Genomic DNA, 20,537 nt, shown 5'->3' with positions numbered 1-20,537 from the left:
AACTGTTTTCTTGTGTATGATGGGGGCAGATGTTATAAGTTACTTCTTTCTGCTCCTTTTCATTCATGGTAACTTGGTAATTGTATTTAGTCTTGTGTTTTTGTTTTATTTTATGAATGAAATAAATAAAGAGAATGAGAATAAGAATAAAAATTGGGGTTGTAAGTCTGGACTTGAAAGTCTGCACAGAATCTGACTGTTTTATTGATGCAGGGAGATCATTCCACAGAACAGGGGCACGATAAGAGAAAGCTCTGTGACCCGCAGACTTCTTATTCATCTTAGGGACACAAAGTAGTCCTGCAACCTGAGAACGCAGAGCCCGGGCCGGTACGTAAGGTTTAATTAGGTCAGCTAGGTAGGGAGGTGCCAGTCCGTGAACAATTTTATAGACTAGTAGCAGAACCTTAAAATCTGATGTCACTGGGACAGGAAGCCAGTGAAGAGACGCCAAAATGGGTGTAATGTGGTCAAACTTTCTGCTTCATGTCAAAACTCTGGTAGCAGCATTTTGAACCAATTGGAGAGCCTTAATGCTGGACTGCGGTAAACCAGAAAATGGAACATTGCAGTAGTCCAATCTAGAAGAGATAAATGCATGGATCAGGGTCTCAGCATCAGCCATAGACAGGATGGGACGAATCTTCACTATATTTCACAGGTGGAAGAAAGCAGTCCTCGTAATATTTCTAATGTGGAGGTCAAAGGACAACGTAGGATCAAAAATTACCCCAAGGTTCCTCACTTTGTCAGTGTGATGTATGACACATGAGCCTAGGCTCATGTGTCATACATCACACTCACACTTTGTCCCAGTCTGCTTTGTGTTTTCATTTAGTCACATTCTTGACACCTGTTCACACATCTTTGTCTTTTCTTCTCTCCACCATGTGTTCTCTTCCCTCACTGTCTTGCACAATATAGTATCTTTGTTCATTAGCCACGCCCCCTTTCTGGATCCTTCCTCTCACATGCACCTTGTTAACACAACCTGTTCCTAATTAGTCCACATGCATATAAACCCTCACAGTCCCTCGCCAGATTGTTGTCGCTTCCAGCAGACTCTCCAGCCTTCCTGTTATTTGCCCTGTTTAGTCTCGCCGTGTACCAGTTTTTTGCTCTGAGTTTCTTGACCGCGCCTTTTGCCTCAGCCTACATGCCTGTGTTTGCTCGTGCCTTAGACCCCTGCCTGGAAATGACTAAGTTTATGCCTCGCCCTGCTTGTACCTCTGCTCCGTTATCTGATCACCTGTGTGCCGAACCTCGGCCTGTAATAAACATGACGACTTCTTATACCACAAAGCCTGGTTTGGGAGTGTGTACCATGGGTCCACCTGCTCCTGGTGTCGGGCAGCCGCCCGCCATGACAAACAGAACTTAACGTGGCTGAAACATAACATAATATAACCAAGACTACAGTGGAAAAACAGAAAATAAACACTCAGGGTTGGACAGAAGGACAAAGAGAGGGAAACGGATGAAGACTGGGGGACAGAACCTGATTCTGGTCAGGTCCAGGGTCAAAGCATGACACACTCAGCCATGTTTATTAATTGCACCAGAAAAGGACCTTTTTTTTTAAATTGTATTGTAAAGGCCTTCAATATGATTATTGCTGTCCTGCGTCCAAACTGTCACTTGGTCACTGCTGCTTTGATTCAACATTAATATCAGAATATGTTGCCTGCAGATTGAGGGTCTGTTTAAGGAGCAAGGACACGAGTTCATGTGGAACAAACACCTGGGCTACGTCCTCACCTGCCCATCAAACCTTGGAACAGGGCTGCGAGCTGGCGTCCACATCAAACTGCCGCTCCTGAGTAAGAATGACCAGTTTGGAGAAATCCTCAAGAGGCTGAGACTGCAGAAGAGAGGCACAGGTAAGACAGACAGGTGTGACCAGTGAGACAGGTGGAGTACTACTGGTCCACTTTGTCCTCATCTCTGTCTTTGTATTATCTGTTCAGGCGGGGTGGACACAGCTGCAGTGGGTGGGGTCTTTGACATTTCAAACGCTGACCGTCTGGGCTTCTCGGAGGTGGAGCTTGTGCAGATGGTGGTTGATGGTGTCAACCTGTTGATCATCATGGAAAAACGCCTGGAAACTGGTGAGGACATTGATGACCTCATGCCAGAGCAAAAGTGAACTGACCCATGGTAACCTTTCACCTCTGACACCCCCATATGATCTGTTCACACCCCCCCCCGCTGTGTAATCACAAATATCTTTGATCAAAAACCTGGAAGCAAATAAAGTCTCTCTGAACTTGGTCTCTGGTAACTCCGCCCCATCATTTAAAATGCAATGTGCTAATGAGACATTTTCACATTGCAGTCAAAACAAATTATTTTTCCCTACTGTTAACAGGTGACAATATTTGTGTGAGATCACAACCACTAACAGTGCATCTGGAAAGTATTCACAGCACTTCACTTTTTCCACATTGTGTTGTTACACCAAAATGGAGTAAATTCATTTTTTTCCCCTCCAAATTCTACTCACAACACCCCATAATGACAACACAATTTTTGTTTTGGTAAATTTATTAAAACAAACAAACAAAAAAACCTAATAAATCACATGTTCATAAGTATTCACACCCTTTGCTCAATACTTTGTTGATGCACCTTTGGCAGCAATTCCAGCCTCAAGTCTTCTTGAATATGATGCCACAAGCTTGGTGCACCTATCTTTGGGCAGTTTGGTCCATTCCTCTTTGCAGCACCTCTCAAGCTCCATCAGGTTGGATGGGGAGCGTCGGTGCACAGACATTTTCAGATCTCTCCAGAGATGTTCAGTCAGATTCAGGTCTGGGCTCTGGCTGGACCACTCAAGGACATTCACAGAGTTGTCCTGAAGCCACTCCTTTGATATCTTGGCTGTGTGCTTAGGGTCATTGTCCTGCTGAAAGATGAACCGTCGCCCCAGTCTGAGGTCAAGAGCGCTCTGGAGCAGGTTTTCATCCAGGATGTCTCTGTACATTGCTGCATTCATCTTTCCCTCAATCCTGACTAGTCTCCCAGTTCCTGCTGCTGAAAAATATCCCACAGCATGATGCTGCCACCACCATGCTTCACTGTAGGGATGGTGCCTGGGTTCCTCCAAACATGATGCCGGAGAGTTCAATCTTTGTCTCATCAGACCAGAGAATTTTGTTTCTCCTGGTCTGAGAGTCCTTCAGGTGCCTTTTATCAATCTACAGGTGGGCTGCCATCTGCCGTTTACTAAGGAGTGGCTTCTGTCTGGCCACTCTACCATACAGGCCTGATTGGTGGATTGCTGCAGAGATGGTTGTCCTTCTGGAAGGTTTTCCTCTCTCCACAGAGGAATGCTGAAGCTCTGACAGAGTGACCATGGGGTTCTTGGTCACCTCCCTAACTAAGGCCCTTCTCCCCGATCGCTCAGTTTAGACGGGCGTCCAGCCCTAGGAAGAGTTCTGGTGGATCTGAACTTCTTCCATTTACAGATGATGGAGGCCACTGTGCTCATTGGGACCTTCAAAGCAGCAGAAATGTTTCTGTACCCTTCCCCAGATTTGTGCCTCCAGACAATCCTGTCTCTGAGGTCTACACACAATTCCATGCTTGGTTTGTGTCAACTGTGGGACCTTCTATGTAGACAGGTGTGTGTCTTTCCAAATCATGTCCAGTCAACTGAATTTACTCCAGGTGGACTCCAATGAAGCTGTAGAAACATCTCCAAAATGATCAGTGGAAACAGGAGGCACCTGAGCTCAATTTAGAGCTTCATGATAAAGGCTGTGAATACTTATGTACATGTGATTTATTAGTTTATTTTTAATAAATTTGCAAAAATCTCAAGCTTTTTCACATTGTCATTATGGGGATTGTGTGTCAAATTTTGAGGAAAAAAAAAGAATTTCATCCATTTTGGAATAAGGCTGTAACATAACTTGTGGAAAAAGTGAAACGCTGTGAATACTTTCTGGATGCACTGTAACTCCATCATTGGGAAGAGACACTTCGAATCTGATTTGAGTGTCTGGACTGACACGCCTGCAAATTTGAATTGTAATTTAGCAGTGAACTGATAAAACACAAGACTGGAGCCACTGTAACAGGTTGCCACACATTTTGAGGCCAGTAAAACGGACAGCAGACAAAGTAAATTTCAATCAAGTAACTGTTATGATTTAGAGCCAGAAGCCATTAAAGGAAGATCCCGATATGCAGACAGACGAGACTCAAAGGTGCATTACAAAAGCCAGGGATTTATTTACAGACAGTTTAGTCAAAATCAGGAACTGAAAAGTGTCAACCAAAATACAGACTTAACTCCACTCTGGGTGAGCGATTCCAAAAACAGCAGGTGTGGGGATGGTTCCAACAAAATGCAATCCAATTCAAAATACAGGGTGAGGAGAAAAAACAACAACAAAAGGTGTGTCACAAAAGGAGATAAATATTCACAAACCCAAGGAAATAAGCAAGGAGGGACATAAATAAGCAGACATATGTAACAGTGGGGAGCAGTGAAGGACGTGACAGATACATAATCACTGGAAGGAGGGATTGATGGAATAAACATAGGATGAAGCCACACACGATATAACGATGCACAACTGGGGAAGACAAAGACTTGACCAATAACCATATATGCACATATGAGCTGGGAGCAGACAACAGAAGAGTGACAGACCGTGGGAGCACACGCCCACATACACACCTACATAGAAACGAGAGATGATCGCACACAAGCCAACACACACACTCACAGGACACACACATAGCAACCACAAGGGAGACGGCTGAGACATGACAGAGGATGAAACGTCTAATGCACAACACACATATGCACACAGGAAGAGGGAGGACTGACACACACACAGACCAGTCCAAGCACCGAACACATAAGGACTCAAACAGACAGTCAGCAGGGAAGCAGATACACAGATGACAAAAACTAATAAAAAAAAACCTCATACAGACAACATCACAGCAAATTAAGTTCTACTTACCTGACTGCCTTTTAATGATGTCTCCACGATGTGCAGCGGATGACAAAAAAAAAACGCATGGCAGACATGACAGTGAGACGAGACAAATGATGCAACACAGATGGAGATGTTTTTTTTTAATTTACTAAAAATACCTATTGGTTAGAAAGCAAAACATGTCTCAGCTGGACAATAAAAGCATCTCTGACTTGGATTTAGCTAAACTGTTTCCCAGTAGCTTTACATGTATTTCTTCTCAGGTCTTATGCAGTTAACTTGTCTTTTCGTCATGACATGCACGTGTGGGCTCCATTAGGACCAGCCACCTGGACTCTTCTGCCAGTCACAGTCCACCATTCTTCTCAAAGATCAAGGTCACATGGCTCAGCAGTAAAAATCAATCAAATGGGGCCAATGGGCTCAATGATGGTCAGAATGTGTCAGGGTTCATCTCCGGGGCCGCATCTTTTCTCTTCTTACTGCCTTTTCTTCACCAAAAAACAACAAAATAGTATAAATAAATAAATAAAATAGTAAAAAGCTGAAAATTGGCATGTGCTCTCCCCTCAGTAGCCTTGATAACACACAAAGTCCTTGTGTGTTCTCAAATCAGTTATGATGTCATAGCTTATATTTACATGAGAAATGGCCTCATCCAGATATATAGTATAGTGTACAAGGGTATATTTTGATTACTTTTTTATTAACCAGCCATGCAATGCTTTGGAACATTGACATAAACATAAATAAAGAATAGCATGAGATCATAATGTCATGACCTCATTTATGATGGGGACTTTTACTGGAATGTTGAAGAACCACAAAATGCTGTTAAAAGAGGACGTTATACAACCCAGGATAGGTGTTCTATGCATTTCTTCAAACTTGGGGACTTGAGTTCCCAATATAGTGTTGTGGTTCGAATCAGACTGTGCCTACATGAAAGGCTATTAAGGGATTTTAGTCATCATGGAATTTCGGTCACTGATGAAGTCACATTCATCAAAATGATCCTCGTCAGCCATCTGGAAATCAAATGTTTCATTTTTTAGTACCAGTGAATTGGAATTGACTCATTTTTGCTCTGTTTTCCATCAAAGCCGTGCTCTTCATCAGCGTCTGATACACAAAAAAACCTGATTCTTTGACGGATTAAATAAATAAATAAATAAAAAAGGAGATACACGATGATGTCATGATTTCATGGTGATGTCAAGGCCTCTACTTGGTACCATAATACAATATCTGTTTCATTTTGAAGGAATCTTGTCTATCAAAAAATGAAGATACATATACCACTGCAAATTATTATTTTATCTATTAAATTTATAAAGCGCCAAACATCGACCGAAGGCACTTCACACAAAACAGTTCAAAAACAATTTAAAATGAATTAAAAAGTTAAAAACACAATTTTAAAAAAGGAAAAAAATTAAAAGAATAAAATTGATAAAGAATTTAAGAGTAGAATAACACACTATATTAACCATAGCACTGTTGGGGAAAAAAAACATGTCTTTAGTCACGACTTGAAGGTCTCCACAGTATCGGACTGTCTTATCGACACTGGGAGACTGTTCCACAGTACTGGGGCATGATATGAAAAGGCCCTTTGACCGACAGACTTCTTCTTTACCCTCGGAACACAATTAAATGACACTCATCATGGCATGATGATGTCACACCAGGAAAAGCTCCAGGAGGACACATGGGGACCTGTCTGTTCTTTAGGTTGGTTAGAGGATCGCATCCAGCAATATTCAGCTTTCTACTACTTTGTCTGTTCCTGGCCAAAAAATGACCTTATATGACTAAAAAAACATGCTGAGCTCATCATCTCATGCTGTTTGTTCTCTTCCTTCATCAATGTGAATTTCTACAAAATTAAGAAACGTGATTTTTGGGCGTCGCCATGTTAAGTGGTGTGCCTTGATAGAGAGAGTGGGGACATGACAAGTCGAAAAAAATCCATCACGTGACTCGTGGTTCCATCTTGGGTTCAAAATAGCGTTGGCTGTTAATGTGTCTGCATGTAAATCCAGGTATTATATTGATTTATTCAGGTATTATATATTTATTATAGAGGCGCTGGGCTTGCTACTGTATATAAAGAAAGCTACAACTGTTGGCAGGTACCAGCAGATCTGTTCTCCAGCTTTGAACTGCAGACTTTTGTGATAAGCTCTGATACTCCAGTCCTGTGCGCGCTGGTGTATCGCCCTCCAAAGCCAAATAAAGACTTCATTCAGGACTTTACTGACTTTGTGGCCATCTTATCATTGAATTACGACCACTTTCTGATTGTTGGGGATTTTAATATCCACGTCTGTTGCGAATCTGTGTCAAGCTGTACGCACGAGAAGGGGCATATTGTGGACATTGTGCTCTTTCGGTTTTAATCCCAATGTAACTGAGATTTCTCTGATCACTTTGCTGTTTTATTCTCTGTAGCGTTGTCTCGGAGCGTGGTCAGTCTGTGCGCCACGGCGCGCCGGGTGCGCACATTCAATACTGAGTCAGCCGCCCTGTTTTCTGATGCTTTTCATGAAACGTATAGAAACGACTCAGATAATGCAACTCCTGATGAACTCCTTTCTTATTTTAATGGTTCGTGCACAAAGGCTTTGGACTCTGTGGCTCCTTTATGGCTGAAGCACTTAAAGCCCACGGCACAGCCTTGGTTAAACGAGCGCACTCGTGAACTCAGGCGCTCTTGTAGGCGTGCTGAGCGACAATGGAAAAAATAATCTTCACGTTTCCTTGCAAATACTGAGGGACAGACTGAGTATCAGAGAGCAGCTAAAGCTGCTAAAACTAGATTCATGTCAGATCTTGTGTCCTCAAACTGTCATAAACCTCAGGTGCTTTTTAACACTCTGAATTTGCTCATTAATCCTCGTGCAAGTAATATCACTGTGCCCTTGGCCAGCCTTTGTGAAGATTTTCTCTTATTTCAGAGATAAAATCTCTGATCTTAGATCATGTCCTGTATCTGAGGTGGAGTCAGCAGCTCCATCCATGTGTCATGCTGTTTTTGACCGTTTTAATCCTGTATTTGTGAGCTGACCAAAAGTGTTAATCATCTTAAGTCTTCTTCCTGCACTTTGGACATTGTTCCAGGTCATTTGTTTAAAGATGTTTTTCAGTGTATTGGTCCGTACATTGCTGAACTTGTGAACGCTTCTCTATCAAGTGGCTGTTTTCCGTCAGCTCTTAAACATGCTGTAGTCCAGCCGCTCATGTGTTGTCCAACTGTAGACTGATCTCTAAATTGCCATTTGTGTCTAAAGTCTTAGAGAAAGCTGTCTATGACCAATTGCAGGCTTATCTGGATCTTAATGAAATAGGGGAGAAGTTTCAGCCTGGTTTTAAATTAAGACACAGTACTGAAACAGCCCTTTTAAAAGTTTTTAATGACCTTCTTTTAACTGTTGATGCTGGGAACTCTGCGGTTCTTCTGCTTTTAGATTCATCTGCAGCCTTTGACACAGTGGACCACAGTGTCCTTGTGACTCACCTCGAGACGCACATAGGTATTAAGGGTTCAGCGCTAAATTGGTTTCAGTCCTATCTTTCCAACAGAAGTTTTTCTGTTTAATGTAGGACGGTACTCTTCCTCTGTGTCTCCTCTTAAATATGGCGTGCCCCAGGGCTCAATTTTAGCACCACTTCTCTTTGCTTTGTACATGATCCCTCTTGGGTCTGTTTTTAAAAAGCACAAAGTCTGTTTTCATTGTTTTGCAGACGACATTCAGATTTACCTTCCTGTAATTTCCTGTGATACCCAGGCTGCTGTAAAAATACGACAGGACTGTCTGAATGATGTACAAGTCTGGATGAGAGCTAATTTTCTGAATCTTAATAAAAATAAAACTGAGATTTTAGTGTTCAGGCAAAGTGACCCTCTACAAGGACAAGACAGTGTTATTGGTCCTCTGTCCACTTTTTGCCGCCCTTTTGAAAAAAATCTCGGGGTGATAGTTGACCCATTGTTCAGATTTGATAAGCACATCAGCTCTGTCATCAGGGCCAGCTTCTTCCAGCTGAGGACTCTTTCCCAGATTAAATCTTATTTTACTTGAGTTGATTTTGAAAGAGCCATCCATGCATTTATAACATCACGTCTGGATTATTGTAATGCTCTGCAAGTTGGGCTGGACCAGCGCTCCCTGCAGAGTGTACAGAATGCTGCAGCCCGCCTTTAGACTAAAACAAAGAAGCATGAGCACATCACCCCTGTGCTCTGCACCTTAGACTCGGCTTTCGTGTTAAATATAAAGTTTTGCTGATTGTTTTTAAGTGTCTGCACTGTATAGGCCCGATGTATCTGAGTGAGCTCTTGCAGCCGTACACTCCACGTAGGGCTTTGAGGTCAGCTGACCAGCTTCTCCTGGCTGTTCCTAAAGCCAGGCTTAAATCCAGAGGTGATAGAGCCTTTTCTGTAGCAGTACCACAACTCTGGAATGATCTTCCTCTGACTGTCAGGTCCTCAGAGTCTGTGGGCTAACGCGTAGCCACGGGTGGGCCTGGATGGCCCTGGGCCCACCCACTTGTCAGCCAGGCCCGCCCCATCCAATGAGAAGGCTGAGTCGACACTCACCTGTTGTTGCCTCATTGTATTCCTATGATATGATATTGCATTAGCACTGAGCGACAATTAATACATTTTGTCAAATCTGCTTCATCTTCTGTGATTTTTATTAATTCATTTTCAGAGTACAGTGGTCCCTCGCTATAACGCAGTTCACCTTTCGCGGCCTCGCAGTTTCGTGGATTTTTTTTAGAGCAATTTTGCATGCTTTTTTTTTTTTTTTTTACAGCGCATTGTGTTCTGCGTCCTTATCAGGTGGGCCAGTCGCGGCACCGGTCGGCATCACCGCGATTAGGGTTAGGGTCATCACTGGCTCCAATGGGTTTTCTGCGGGCTCGGTAAATGCAGCAGCGGGCCACACTGCCCTCCTGTCTGCTGTGCGGAATTGTGCCAAATCTGGCAACAGGTCCAGAGATACGCTCGCTGTTTTGATCCGGATGTTGAGCGCAGACGCAGAGCTCCGTGGCCACTGAGAGAGGACTTGGATTCTTTGCGGGTCCCGCATCCGTACCTCCGGAGGCAGTGAGCGAAGGGAGAGCTGCGCATTGTGTTCTGTGTGTCTGTTTATAATCTTCTCGCCCAGAAGAAAAAAGAGTGTTTACACAAGAGAGAAAAGTGAGAAAATGTTAATGCCTGTTTGAGAAAAGTGTGTAGTGAGGGGTTTTACAGCCTTAAAACATCGATAATAATTACAAAAAATAGCGCTGACTACTTTGCGGATTTCGCTTATCGCGGGTTATTTTTAGAACGTAACTCCAGCGATAAATGAGGGAGCACATTTTTCCTCAAATAGTCTTCTGCCAGCCCTCATCACAATGCCAATAACATGCACCATCGAACGGCTGTTTTCTACTGTTAAATGGATAAAAACATCCACCAGAACATCCATGTTGACTCACAGACTGAATACACTCTCCCTTGAAAGAGAACTGACCGAATCGTTGGACTGTGATGACGTGATAAGAGAGTTCAACAAAAACCCCGTCGTCTCCTGCTGGAGCATTAAAAAGAATCATCAAATGTAAGTGTGAGACCATTAATTACTTTTTCTTCTAAATAGGCCTAATTATTAATATTATATTGCAACTGCCACGAATCATGTTGGTGTCCGTTCTGATGGTTTTTAATTTGGCCGCTGAGCCAACCTGTTTTCATGTTGCAGATATATTTTGAATTTTTATTTTAAAGGACTTTACATGACTAAGCGTTGCGTTGCTGCATTGTCCATGGGGTGCTTGTGTCTGACACTTTGCATCTGTGTAACTGTGCACACAGCGTCTGTGCAGTTGGCTGAGATGTGTTCATCATTAAACTTGGAATTTATTTTTGAAACAATGCCTTATTTAAATACTTATTGACGTTTTGGGTTTAGGCCGAGCCAAGTAGGCTACCAGACTTGCACTGAATGTGTGTGTGTGTGGGGGGGGCGCTGCACTGCAGCTTGCATTATCCATGAAGAGTACTTGTGTCTGACGTGTGGCATCTGTGTGTTCACTTTGCCAGTGCTGTAGGCTAAGTGATAACGTTGCTTGCGATGTCCAAACGAGGCACACTTTTTCAAACGGTGTATTATAATACCTACACCTTACCTACAACCCCAAAGGTTGGGCCCGTCTGATTTTTTTCTGGGTCCACCTGTTTTATGATTTCTGCCTATGCCCCTGTCTGTGGGACAGTTTAAGTCCAGACTGAAAACCCATCTCTTCTCCCTGGCTTTCAACACTGCCTAAATGGTGTATGCTTTGCTCTGGTATTTTGCTCTGTAGGGATGTGAATCGTACAACAACTCACGATTCAATTCAATTCAGAATCGATTTTCGATTCAAACAGCTCTGAGAAATAGTTATATTACTTAAATGTTTATGTTTAAGAAAATGCAGCTTTACAAGGTTAATGAAGTGATTCTCGATGTAAATTTACTTATCTGCTTTGCTCGTTCAGACTTGGCTGGCAGTTTAGCGAAGCGCTGGTCGGTAGTCGGCAGAGACCGCTGCTCCGCTTCTTTTAGCTCCGGGTGATGACGTAGCATGTGGGCTTGCGGATTTGAAGTGTTTCCGAAGTACTTGACTTTCATTTTGCAGATTTTGCACACTGCATAAGTCATGTCAAGCTCCTTCTTACGCAGCAAATAATAAAATCCAAAATGCGCCCAAACATTTGCCTTCAGCAGAGACGCGGTGCTAGCTGAATTAGCTCTTCATCCGCCATGCTAAGCTACAGCTTACAAATGTATGTGTTATTCTTTTCCTTTGTTAATATTTTACACTTTTGTATTGCTATTATTGTGAAGCACTTTGGTCAGCTGCAGCTGTGTTGTAAATGTGCTATATAAATCAATTTGAATTGAACTGAATTTATTCACTGAAAATGTCAGGTTGTTGTGCATTTGGAGGCACAAATAGACACATTAAGGGCTTCAAGATGTACAGATTCCGTTCAGATCCAAACAGAAGAAACATTTGGGAAAATAAAGTCAGCGTGTGGGATGGAAGCGACTTCATCATCAAAGCTTTGAGAGGTCAATTTATTGTTCAGTCCCATGTCCAGTAAAACTCACCTAAACCGTCATCGTATAAACCAGATATTCACAGTCACCAGACAAAGTCCTAAAGTTTTTGTATTATTTTCCATGTAATAAACACTGTATATAACAGATTTTGTACAGCAGACTTTTGGCTCACATCAGATAAAATGTCCCATCCAATTGCAATGTATTTCCATTAAACTCCTCACATGTGAGACCAGAGTCATTTACGTTTTTAAAAGTCTGACCGTTTATTTTTTTTACACCGTGTTCAGACTCGGACCTGCAGCCTGACGTGAACCTGTTAAATCAGACACAGCAAAAAGCTGTGATTTGACACTTTTTTTTTTTTTTTTTTGTAATCTGCTTTCACTGCAGAAGCAGTGAAAGCAGATTACATTTTGATAATGGATCAAACACATTTAGCAGAAAAGAATCAAGAGAAGAAATCTTGACCCGGTCATTAAATGAGGCACAGGTCCCAATTCGGGATTCCCCTTAGATGTTCGGCACCTCCAGACTGTAACCAATAAGGATTATACTTTAGGGTTACCCCTTGCTCACACTGCCTCCGGTGTTACCATTGCGGGGTATAATCCAGAGTCAAAGCTGCAGAAGCATAAATCAGGCTTTAAATGAATTAAATAAATCACCATAAATTGTAAATTTATGTACAACCCCAATTCCAATGAAGTTGGGACATTGGGTAAAATGTAAATTCTATATATTCTATACTTCATTGGAATCGCAGCTGTAAATTTGATAGCTTAACTATTTTTATATTTATTTTGATAGTACCTGGATGTGTTGCTGTATGTGGCTAAATTATTTTTAAAATGCTGAAAATATTAAAGGTTCATTCAGTAGTTTCAGTAGATTCAGCACAGTTTGACCCAAAATGGCGCCATGTTCTGAGTTGATGCCACTCTATTTAGGCACATTATTGTTAAGAGCCCCGCCCTCACTGATTCACAATGAAACATTAATGCCTAAAGGGGCGGAGCGTTGGTGTCTACTGAACATGCCCCCTCGAAAATCCGAAGCACAAGCTAACAGCTAACCTCAGTTTGGGTGTTTATTCTTTCATGTATTTTGGCATTGTGCGGTGGTTCTCATAATGGTTTACTTCAGTGTGGACAGTAAAAGTTCTCCACCGCATATTTTTCAGTAATTGTACATTAAGTGAAGTCCATTATGTTGGACCCAGAGATGGAGAAGATCACACATGCATCCACCAGGACCACCACACCCTGTAGCTGACTGCATCTGTGATGCAGACTCCTGTCTGTATGCAGGGATTCCACTCAGAGAATTTCAAACACTTCAATGCTGGTGTCGCAGACTGAATGGTCCTGCTAAATATTGCTGCCCCCCCCCGATGATGCAGTTCATGGATTATCACCTCTTTTCTGCTTCTCACTGCCTTCAGTCATCATCTATCTCAGCAACAGATATCTGAAGCTTTCGTACAACAATCATTTCCACATAAATTCAGCATTATTTCATAAAAGGCGGCAAGTGTCACGGAATTTTGCCTCAATTTCTGCTTCAAACTGACTTCAGAATGATTTAAGAGGTTTTACCTTTATCATCTGATGGTTAATAATCACATTAAACCATTTGATCACTTTGGGTGAAGCAACTCCGTCTCAGACGTGCTTCTGTGGTCCAAAATGACAACCTGTGTAATTGACTGCACAGAGACACTTTTCAAAAAGCAAAAACCTGGATTCAAGAAGTGAGTCATAGAGACACTATTATGCAAATAACACAGTTGTCATGGCTCGTGGTGGCTTGGCCCTGAAGGTTGTAGGAGGCAAATGCAGACTCACAGACACAGGTGTTGGATTAAGAAAAATAGCTTTATCTGATAGGCAGGCAATAGGTTTGGTACACAGGAAATCATTCGACGTAGTGGAGGTACAGGCAGGTAGTAAGCTGAGGCGGAGTCCAAAAACAAGCACAGTTCCAAATACACGGCGACAAGAGTTCACAGGGCTGAGGCAGAGGCAAAGTCAAAAGACAAGCAGAGTTCAGGGATAAGACGAGGCGGAGGTCGATAACGCAGGCAAGGTCAGAAATATTACAAGGCAAAACAAGACGAAGGCATGAGGCTGGAAAGTGCAAAATGCAACAATCTGGCGAGGGACTGTGAGGGCTTAAATACCAGTGGAAGAATCAGGGAGTGAAGTGAGGATCAGGTGTGCTGGAAGGGGGCGTGACCGAGGAACACAAAGGTGAGTGCAAGAGAGTGCTCTAAGACAAAAGCAAAGTGCACTGGGGCAAGATAATTAAGTGACAGAAAATCCAGCGGTGCAAAATGTGATGTGCTTGACTAAACCATAATAAACACAAACAAAACAGAGGGGGCGAAACTAAAACTAAGGTTGTGAGTCGAGGAGTGGAAAACCAGTGATAATAACTAAAGAGAGGACGTGACACAGAAAAGTGAATACACTAAACATGACAAACTATTGACAGAATAGGAAATAAATGAACAAATCAAAACCAGGGACTACGTAATGCAATGAATGACTAAACCATAAATAAATGATACACAGAATAAAACCAGTAACAAAAGCATTACAGAAAGTAAAGAAACAAACAGAACCAAACCAAGACTTACATGACAACATATAATAATATGAAAAGTAAAACTGAAAAATCCTCAGTGGAAGCCTAGACCAAAATGGGGGGAAAACCCAGACATGAACCCTGGGCCAGAGCAGATCCTGACATCAGTTTTTAGGGGTTGTTTCCCCATTAAACAGATCACCTGTTTCACTGCGTCAGCGGTCACAGGTCCCAAACAGCGCGTCTGCTTTTCTTCACTGAGTGAATAAAGAGGTAAGAAATGTAAGAAACATGTCACTCTGATGCCTGTAATCAATCCTTTTATGTTTCAAAGCACTTTTCTGTCAGTTCTTTTTTTAATCACTTTTATTCTAGCTGACTGGGCTTCTCAAGTGAAATCTACTTCCAGTTAAATACTTCAGCTTTGAATTATGACATTTATATGATTTTTATGTATTTGATTTTGTACCACTTTTCTTGCTACAAACAGTTGTTATTGAACTGGGTAACCCTGCGCAGTGTGTTTTCTGGGTCCTGTGGATTCACTGTCAGTGGGCAACGTGTCCTCATTCCTTGTCTCTTTCTTTGTGCACTGCATAATACCACAAGCAGTTAACAATATGAAAATACGTGGAAGCAAAAGGGAATTTTTATTCTGTGTGTCTATAAAAATTTAAGCTATTTAGCTTTAAACATCCAAACAAAAGTTTTTTTGTTGTTGTTTTTTTTTGCCAACATTTTTTATTGATTTTTCATTTAGGAAAAAAAAAAACATTTGCATACATTTAACATATGCGGAACATGGTTTGCATCTATACATTCACATTTGGGGGTCTACATATTGTTTCTTTAGAGTAGAACACATTTAACATGAAAGTTTCATTTTTGAGGGCTACAGAGCAAAAAAAAGAAAAGTTAATAATAAAGGTCTATTCTGCTTCTTCCCTTATGTTTAAATCCTTTGTTGCAATATATTTAATGAATGGGTCCCAAATTTTGTAGAATTGGTTTTGTTTATGTTTGATTGTATAAGAAATCTTTTCTAAAGGGAGTGTTGTAGACAATTCAGAAATCCATCTCCCTATACTTGGACGCTTAATATCTTTCCAACAAATTGCTGTCAGTCTTTTTGCTAATAATATACACAAATTTATAAACATTTTCTGACTTTTCTTGAATTTTATTGCCTCTGGATAAGTGTCAAAAATAAAAAAAACTGGAGTAAATGGGATCTGGACACTTAACATATTTTGAATGTGGTTTGTCACTTCCCGCCAAAATATTTATTTTTGTACATTGCCAAACACAATGGAAGAATGTACCTTTTTCCACATTGCACTTGGTGCATGTGTCAGGAACAGCACAATTATATTGGTTTAGCTTTTCTGGGGTTATATATGTTCTCATCAGCCAGTTGTACTGTAACAATTTCAGGCGTGTATTAGAAGTTTCTGTTTGTGCTTTTTTACATTTCCTGCCACATCTCTAATGATATGTCAGTACCAAAGTTCTCCCTCCAAGCCTCCAGTTTTTTTTTTTTACAGATGTTTCGGTGCAATCATCAATCAGGTGTTTATAGAATTTTGATATTAGTCCCTTTGCCCAACAATCCATGTCCATCATTTTTTCCATGATAGACAATGTAGGAATAGATAATGTTTGATTTTGTTGTATTCTAATAAAATTTCATAACTGTAAATATTTGAAAAAATGGTTATAGGAAATGTTACATTTATTAACCAATTCTTGAAACTGCATCAATACTTTTTGTTTGTTATAAAGATCACCAATCTTTTCCAGCCCTTTTTTGGCCCAACATTTAAATCCCCTGTCTGCTTTTCCAGGAGAAAAAGCATCATTGCCCCATATTGGGCTGAAGACTGAGAGAGAGGACCAGTCTGCAAAAAATGTCTTAACCCGATACCATATTGCAATCATATTTTTGACCACAGGATTTTTTGTTTTCTTTTTCAGGAGCGATGATTTTGCAGAGTACATATACAGGGGAAGTGGCAAATTCAGTTCCATTTCTTCCCAAACTGGAGGATCATTCTCCGTAAAGTAAAATAAGTGACATTTACATGACAATTTTGAGTTACGATAATTTGGCCATATTGTACCATATTGTACAGCCATACTGTCAACTAGCTGAAAACTTTGAATATTAATTTACATCTACATTAAAAACAAATGCTTAAGTGGCAGGGGGTTAAGAGGGCTGTAATTGGAGGGTCAGCTGAAAAGCAAAAAAGAGAACTGCTTAAAAAGGTGGGGAGTATAGGGAGCAGAACCCCCCCTAGAAGCTGAAAGGTTTTAGTCATGCTCATGCTCCCAAGAACAATTTTACTGAAAAAGTCTGAAGGACCTAAAGGAAAATGCTTAAAAAGGTGGGAGTCTGAAAGGTTTTTGCCATGCTAATGCTCCCTTGAAGCATTTACTCAAAGTCTGTAGGACCGAAATGACATGGTGAGATGCTGATGAGCTTTGCTCACTTATGTCTGCAACATATGCATATTATGAATGATATAAGACTATCTCTGACCCTCTCCTGGATCCCCTGCAGTTAGTCTACAGACCTGTAGGTCTGGTAGTCAGACTTGGACTCTAACCAGTGACCTCAGATGACAACTGGATGTCTTTGGTACCAAGTCTCTGTGGAGGATCCTTGGCTTCCATTGGAATATTTTGTCAATGTGGTGTGTGTCTCTGGACACGATCCAGCATGTGGGTGTCTCAGTGCTGGAGAAGGCCAAAGACACACCCACTTTTCACCTGGCTGCAGCGGAAAGATGCTGAAATTGGGACCAGTAGTCTGTTTCAGTGGACCCAAGATGGTTCTGTGGTGTTGTGGATGGTGCAAAGCTGCTGGACTCAATTTAATTGTATTGTTTTTATATAAGAACAAAAAAAAAAAAAAAACACTCCACAAACTTTGGGGACTTTTTTCCCCATTTCTTTATTTTTGTTGGTTTGATTAAATCTGAATTAACACAAAGTTCACCAAAAACATCCACTGCTGCGTTTTTACACCAAACACACTAACAACATGTACAGATAACATTTTTCACATTACCACATAAGATTATATTTACAAATTCATCATTGACTAGAAACTTATCAATAAAGTCATCGATATTTGACAACACTTTCAGTTTACCAATAGTTCAATGATTCCAAACATCACGTCATCAAAGGTCAAAGCAGTCAGACATTAGAAGCCTTCCTCTTCCTCCGCCTCACAGCCATAGTCTGGAAAACACACAAACAATCAATCAATCAAACAATCAGTCAGTTAATCAGTCAATAACCTCAAACTCACCGCTGCCCCCTATCAGCTCCAGCGCACTGACACAAGGCTCATTCTCCACCTCATCTTCATCCACACTTGTGGGACTCAATACTGCGATGAGCTCAGCCGCTGGAGTCTGAGGGTCAGGGGTCAGAGCCCGTTCTTCTCTCGTCGTGTTGGCAGAGTCTTCTGTCTGTCGGAGGGGGAAATATTCCACAAAAAATAATGTTGATGAGTAACTTCAACTTCAAACTTTAAATATTCCATTTGGACGGTTGGGGTTTCGACAAACTGTTGATTTTCTTGAAATCAAACTAAATTAGCTGAAAACACTCAGTTGTCTGTGTACCTAATAAAGTGGCCACGTGTAAAGGTTTGTGACTTCTAAACCATGTGACCAGCAAACCCAGCAGGTCCAGATACATCTTTCTACTTACTGTTTGGCCACTTTAATACATTCATCATTCAGTTTTTAGAAAACATCATGATAATTATTTAAGTACATAACTTTCCCTACAGAGGTCAAGAATCATGAACGTCTTTGATGTTCTATCTTTTCATAGATTTCTTGGAAAGGAGCTGGTTTCATAGAACACCTGATATTCAGTCATCTGAGATAATTTATCAATTTAATGACTGAGTAAAGATTTAATGTCGCAGTGAATCAGTTGATTAGTAATACTAAATAAGAGTTCACAGTACTTAGTCATACTTTATATAGCTGTGTCAGTATCGTGGATCAGGTGGCTCACCTGTGCTGCTGTTTTCTTCTTCTTCGATGTAAATGATATGAGTGGGCGGAGCCTGGAACAAAAGCACACCAGTGAAGACAGCAGTCAAATGGAGCTCATAGTCATGGCATCAGCAGGTCAAGGGTCAGGGGATCATCATGTCATGGAGTCATTTATTATTGTACTGTTTGTACTCTCACATGGGATTTCAGAGACGATAATCAAAGTTCAAGTACTCGCTGGCTGCATCCAGGATCTGTCCTCTGAGGAGGACAAAGACAGGTTTTTGGATCCAGATACATTAGATCATATGGCCGTGGGTAATGGAAGCAGTTAGAGCCACACAGAGACTTCAGACTATGTGCTGGATTTGGACTGTGGACCACAAAGCTCTGGAGCATTGGCTCCAAGGAGAACATGTTCACAGTAGTTTCACAAATAATATTGAAGAATCAAAGGTGTTCCTACTGTAAGGACACAAGTCACTGACCAAAGAACAAACAAACAAACACCTGGACTTGTTGCTGGAAGACAATGTGAAGGAACATATGGTCTAACGCCACACCTTTTTCCCATGATGCTTGCATTAGCAGCCAGCTGTCCAGCATTGAGGCCTCTGTTCTTCCTGCGTCGACGCCGGCTGGGACGCGTCTGGGACATGCTGTCGGTTGGGTCATGTGTCTCCTGGGTGGGACTTCCTGCCTGGTTGAGGTCTCGGAGGACATCGTAATTGATCTTACTGGAGATCTTCTTCTTCTGCAGCATCTTCTCAATGGCTTCACCCACTGTGGATGCATGAATAGGCTCCGCCTTCTTCTTTGACTTCTTGGGCTGAAAATAATTCAACAGAAGTAACAAAGACATCAATGAAACAACAATCTGATGCTGCATTAAAGTTCTTTTTGAGTTTATTCACCATCCTGACACCTGGAAACTGCTGACCACATTTAAAGCGAGATCCATAAATTAGTTGTTGATTCCTCAATTAACTTCACAGACTGATGCATAGTTTATTTCTGGGGTTTTTCACTGCGTGTCTCATCAGGGGCTCGTTCCATGAAGCAAGCTCAGAAAGGTGGCACTTAATGTGAAACACCTGACTTGAATAAGCCTAACAAATGAGATGAAGCTAAAGCGGTTCCATAAAGACCGAGCCACATTCACACAATCAAATTAAGTCAAGACAGGTTCAGCCAGTCAGACTAATTGTGTGTCAACGCCATTCATAGGCAGCCCATGAGGTCGAACACAGATCAGCTGGATTCACCATGACAAAATGTAAAGCGCCAGCAGCAACGTTCACTGCCTCAGCGCAGCACTTATAATGGAGACCTATGAGGAATTTAAAAATCTTATAAGGAAAAGAGGGAACACGGCAGCAATAAATAAACTCAGAGAGAAAGGCTGGCATTGAATAAATGTGTATGATTAACATACCAATCCAATGTATTCTGGGTAAAATGTGCTGATAAATAAATGTCTTTATTCTGCAGATTGCAATGCTTTATGTTACTGCTGTGGTGAACATGTTGAAGTTTCTTAGAGCTTGTTAAAATTATGTCCGTAGGTGTTTTTGATGTCTAAATTATGGAACAACATGACAACCACACGTGAGCGGTCGGGTTGGATCACAAAGTTCAAAATGCCGAGTGTCATGATGTTGGAGTGATCCCAGAAATTTCTCCTAACCCTAACCCTCAGAAGTTTAATATCAGAAACAAAAGGATTTGTGTTTTTTCAAATTGCTTTCACTCTCCTTAAACACATTTCCAGCTTGTTGACCTGAAAAGACACTCCCACTTATGATGTCATAACGGTTGCATCTTCAAGTCATGCTATTTTCTGGTTCCAAAAGAGAAACAAAAGTTTT

General features: G+C 41.4%; 2 protein-coding genes across 5 annotated transcripts in view; one reads left to right on the top strand and one right to left on the bottom strand.

Moving 5' to 3' along the window:
* Positions 1-2,271, top strand: part of LOC117503198 (creatine kinase B-type-like) — a 41,493-nt gene extending 39,222 nt beyond the window's left edge. For all 4 annotated transcript variants that reach the window (XM_034162399.1, XM_034162400.1, XM_034162398.1 and 1 more), the window contains 2 exons: positions 1,691-1,880; positions 1,968-2,271. In XM_034162399.1, the coding sequence (XP_034018290.1) occupies positions 1,691-1,880; positions 1,968-2,146 (369 nt within the window). In that variant the 3' untranslated portion in view covers positions 2,147-2,271. The remainder of the gene's footprint in view (positions 1-1,690; positions 1,881-1,967) is intronic.
* Positions 2,272-17,574: 15,303 nt separating this feature from the next.
* brf1b (BRF1 RNA polymerase III transcription initiation factor subunit b) overlaps positions 17,575-20,537 on the bottom strand; it is a 33,195-nt gene continuing 30,232 nt past the window's right edge. The window contains exons 16-19 of the mRNA XM_034162108.1: positions 19,233-19,498; positions 18,689-18,740; positions 17,967-18,129; positions 17,575-17,896 (exon numbers count right to left, since the gene is read on the bottom strand). Coding sequence (XP_034017999.1) covers positions 17,859-17,896; positions 17,967-18,129; positions 18,689-18,740; positions 19,233-19,498 — 519 coding nt within the window. The 3' untranslated portion in view covers positions 17,575-17,858. The remainder of the gene's footprint in view (positions 17,897-17,966; positions 18,130-18,688; positions 18,741-19,232; positions 19,499-20,537) is intronic.

The sequence above is a fragment of the Thalassophryne amazonica genome, chromosome 21, assembly GCF_902500255.1.
Source record: "Thalassophryne amazonica chromosome 21, fThaAma1.1, whole genome shotgun sequence".
Lineage (NCBI taxonomy): Eukaryota > Metazoa > Chordata > Actinopteri > Batrachoidiformes > Batrachoididae > Thalassophryne > Thalassophryne amazonica.
The sequence above is the reverse complement of the archived record's forward strand: the minus strand, read 5'-3'. Positions and strand labels throughout refer to the sequence as shown.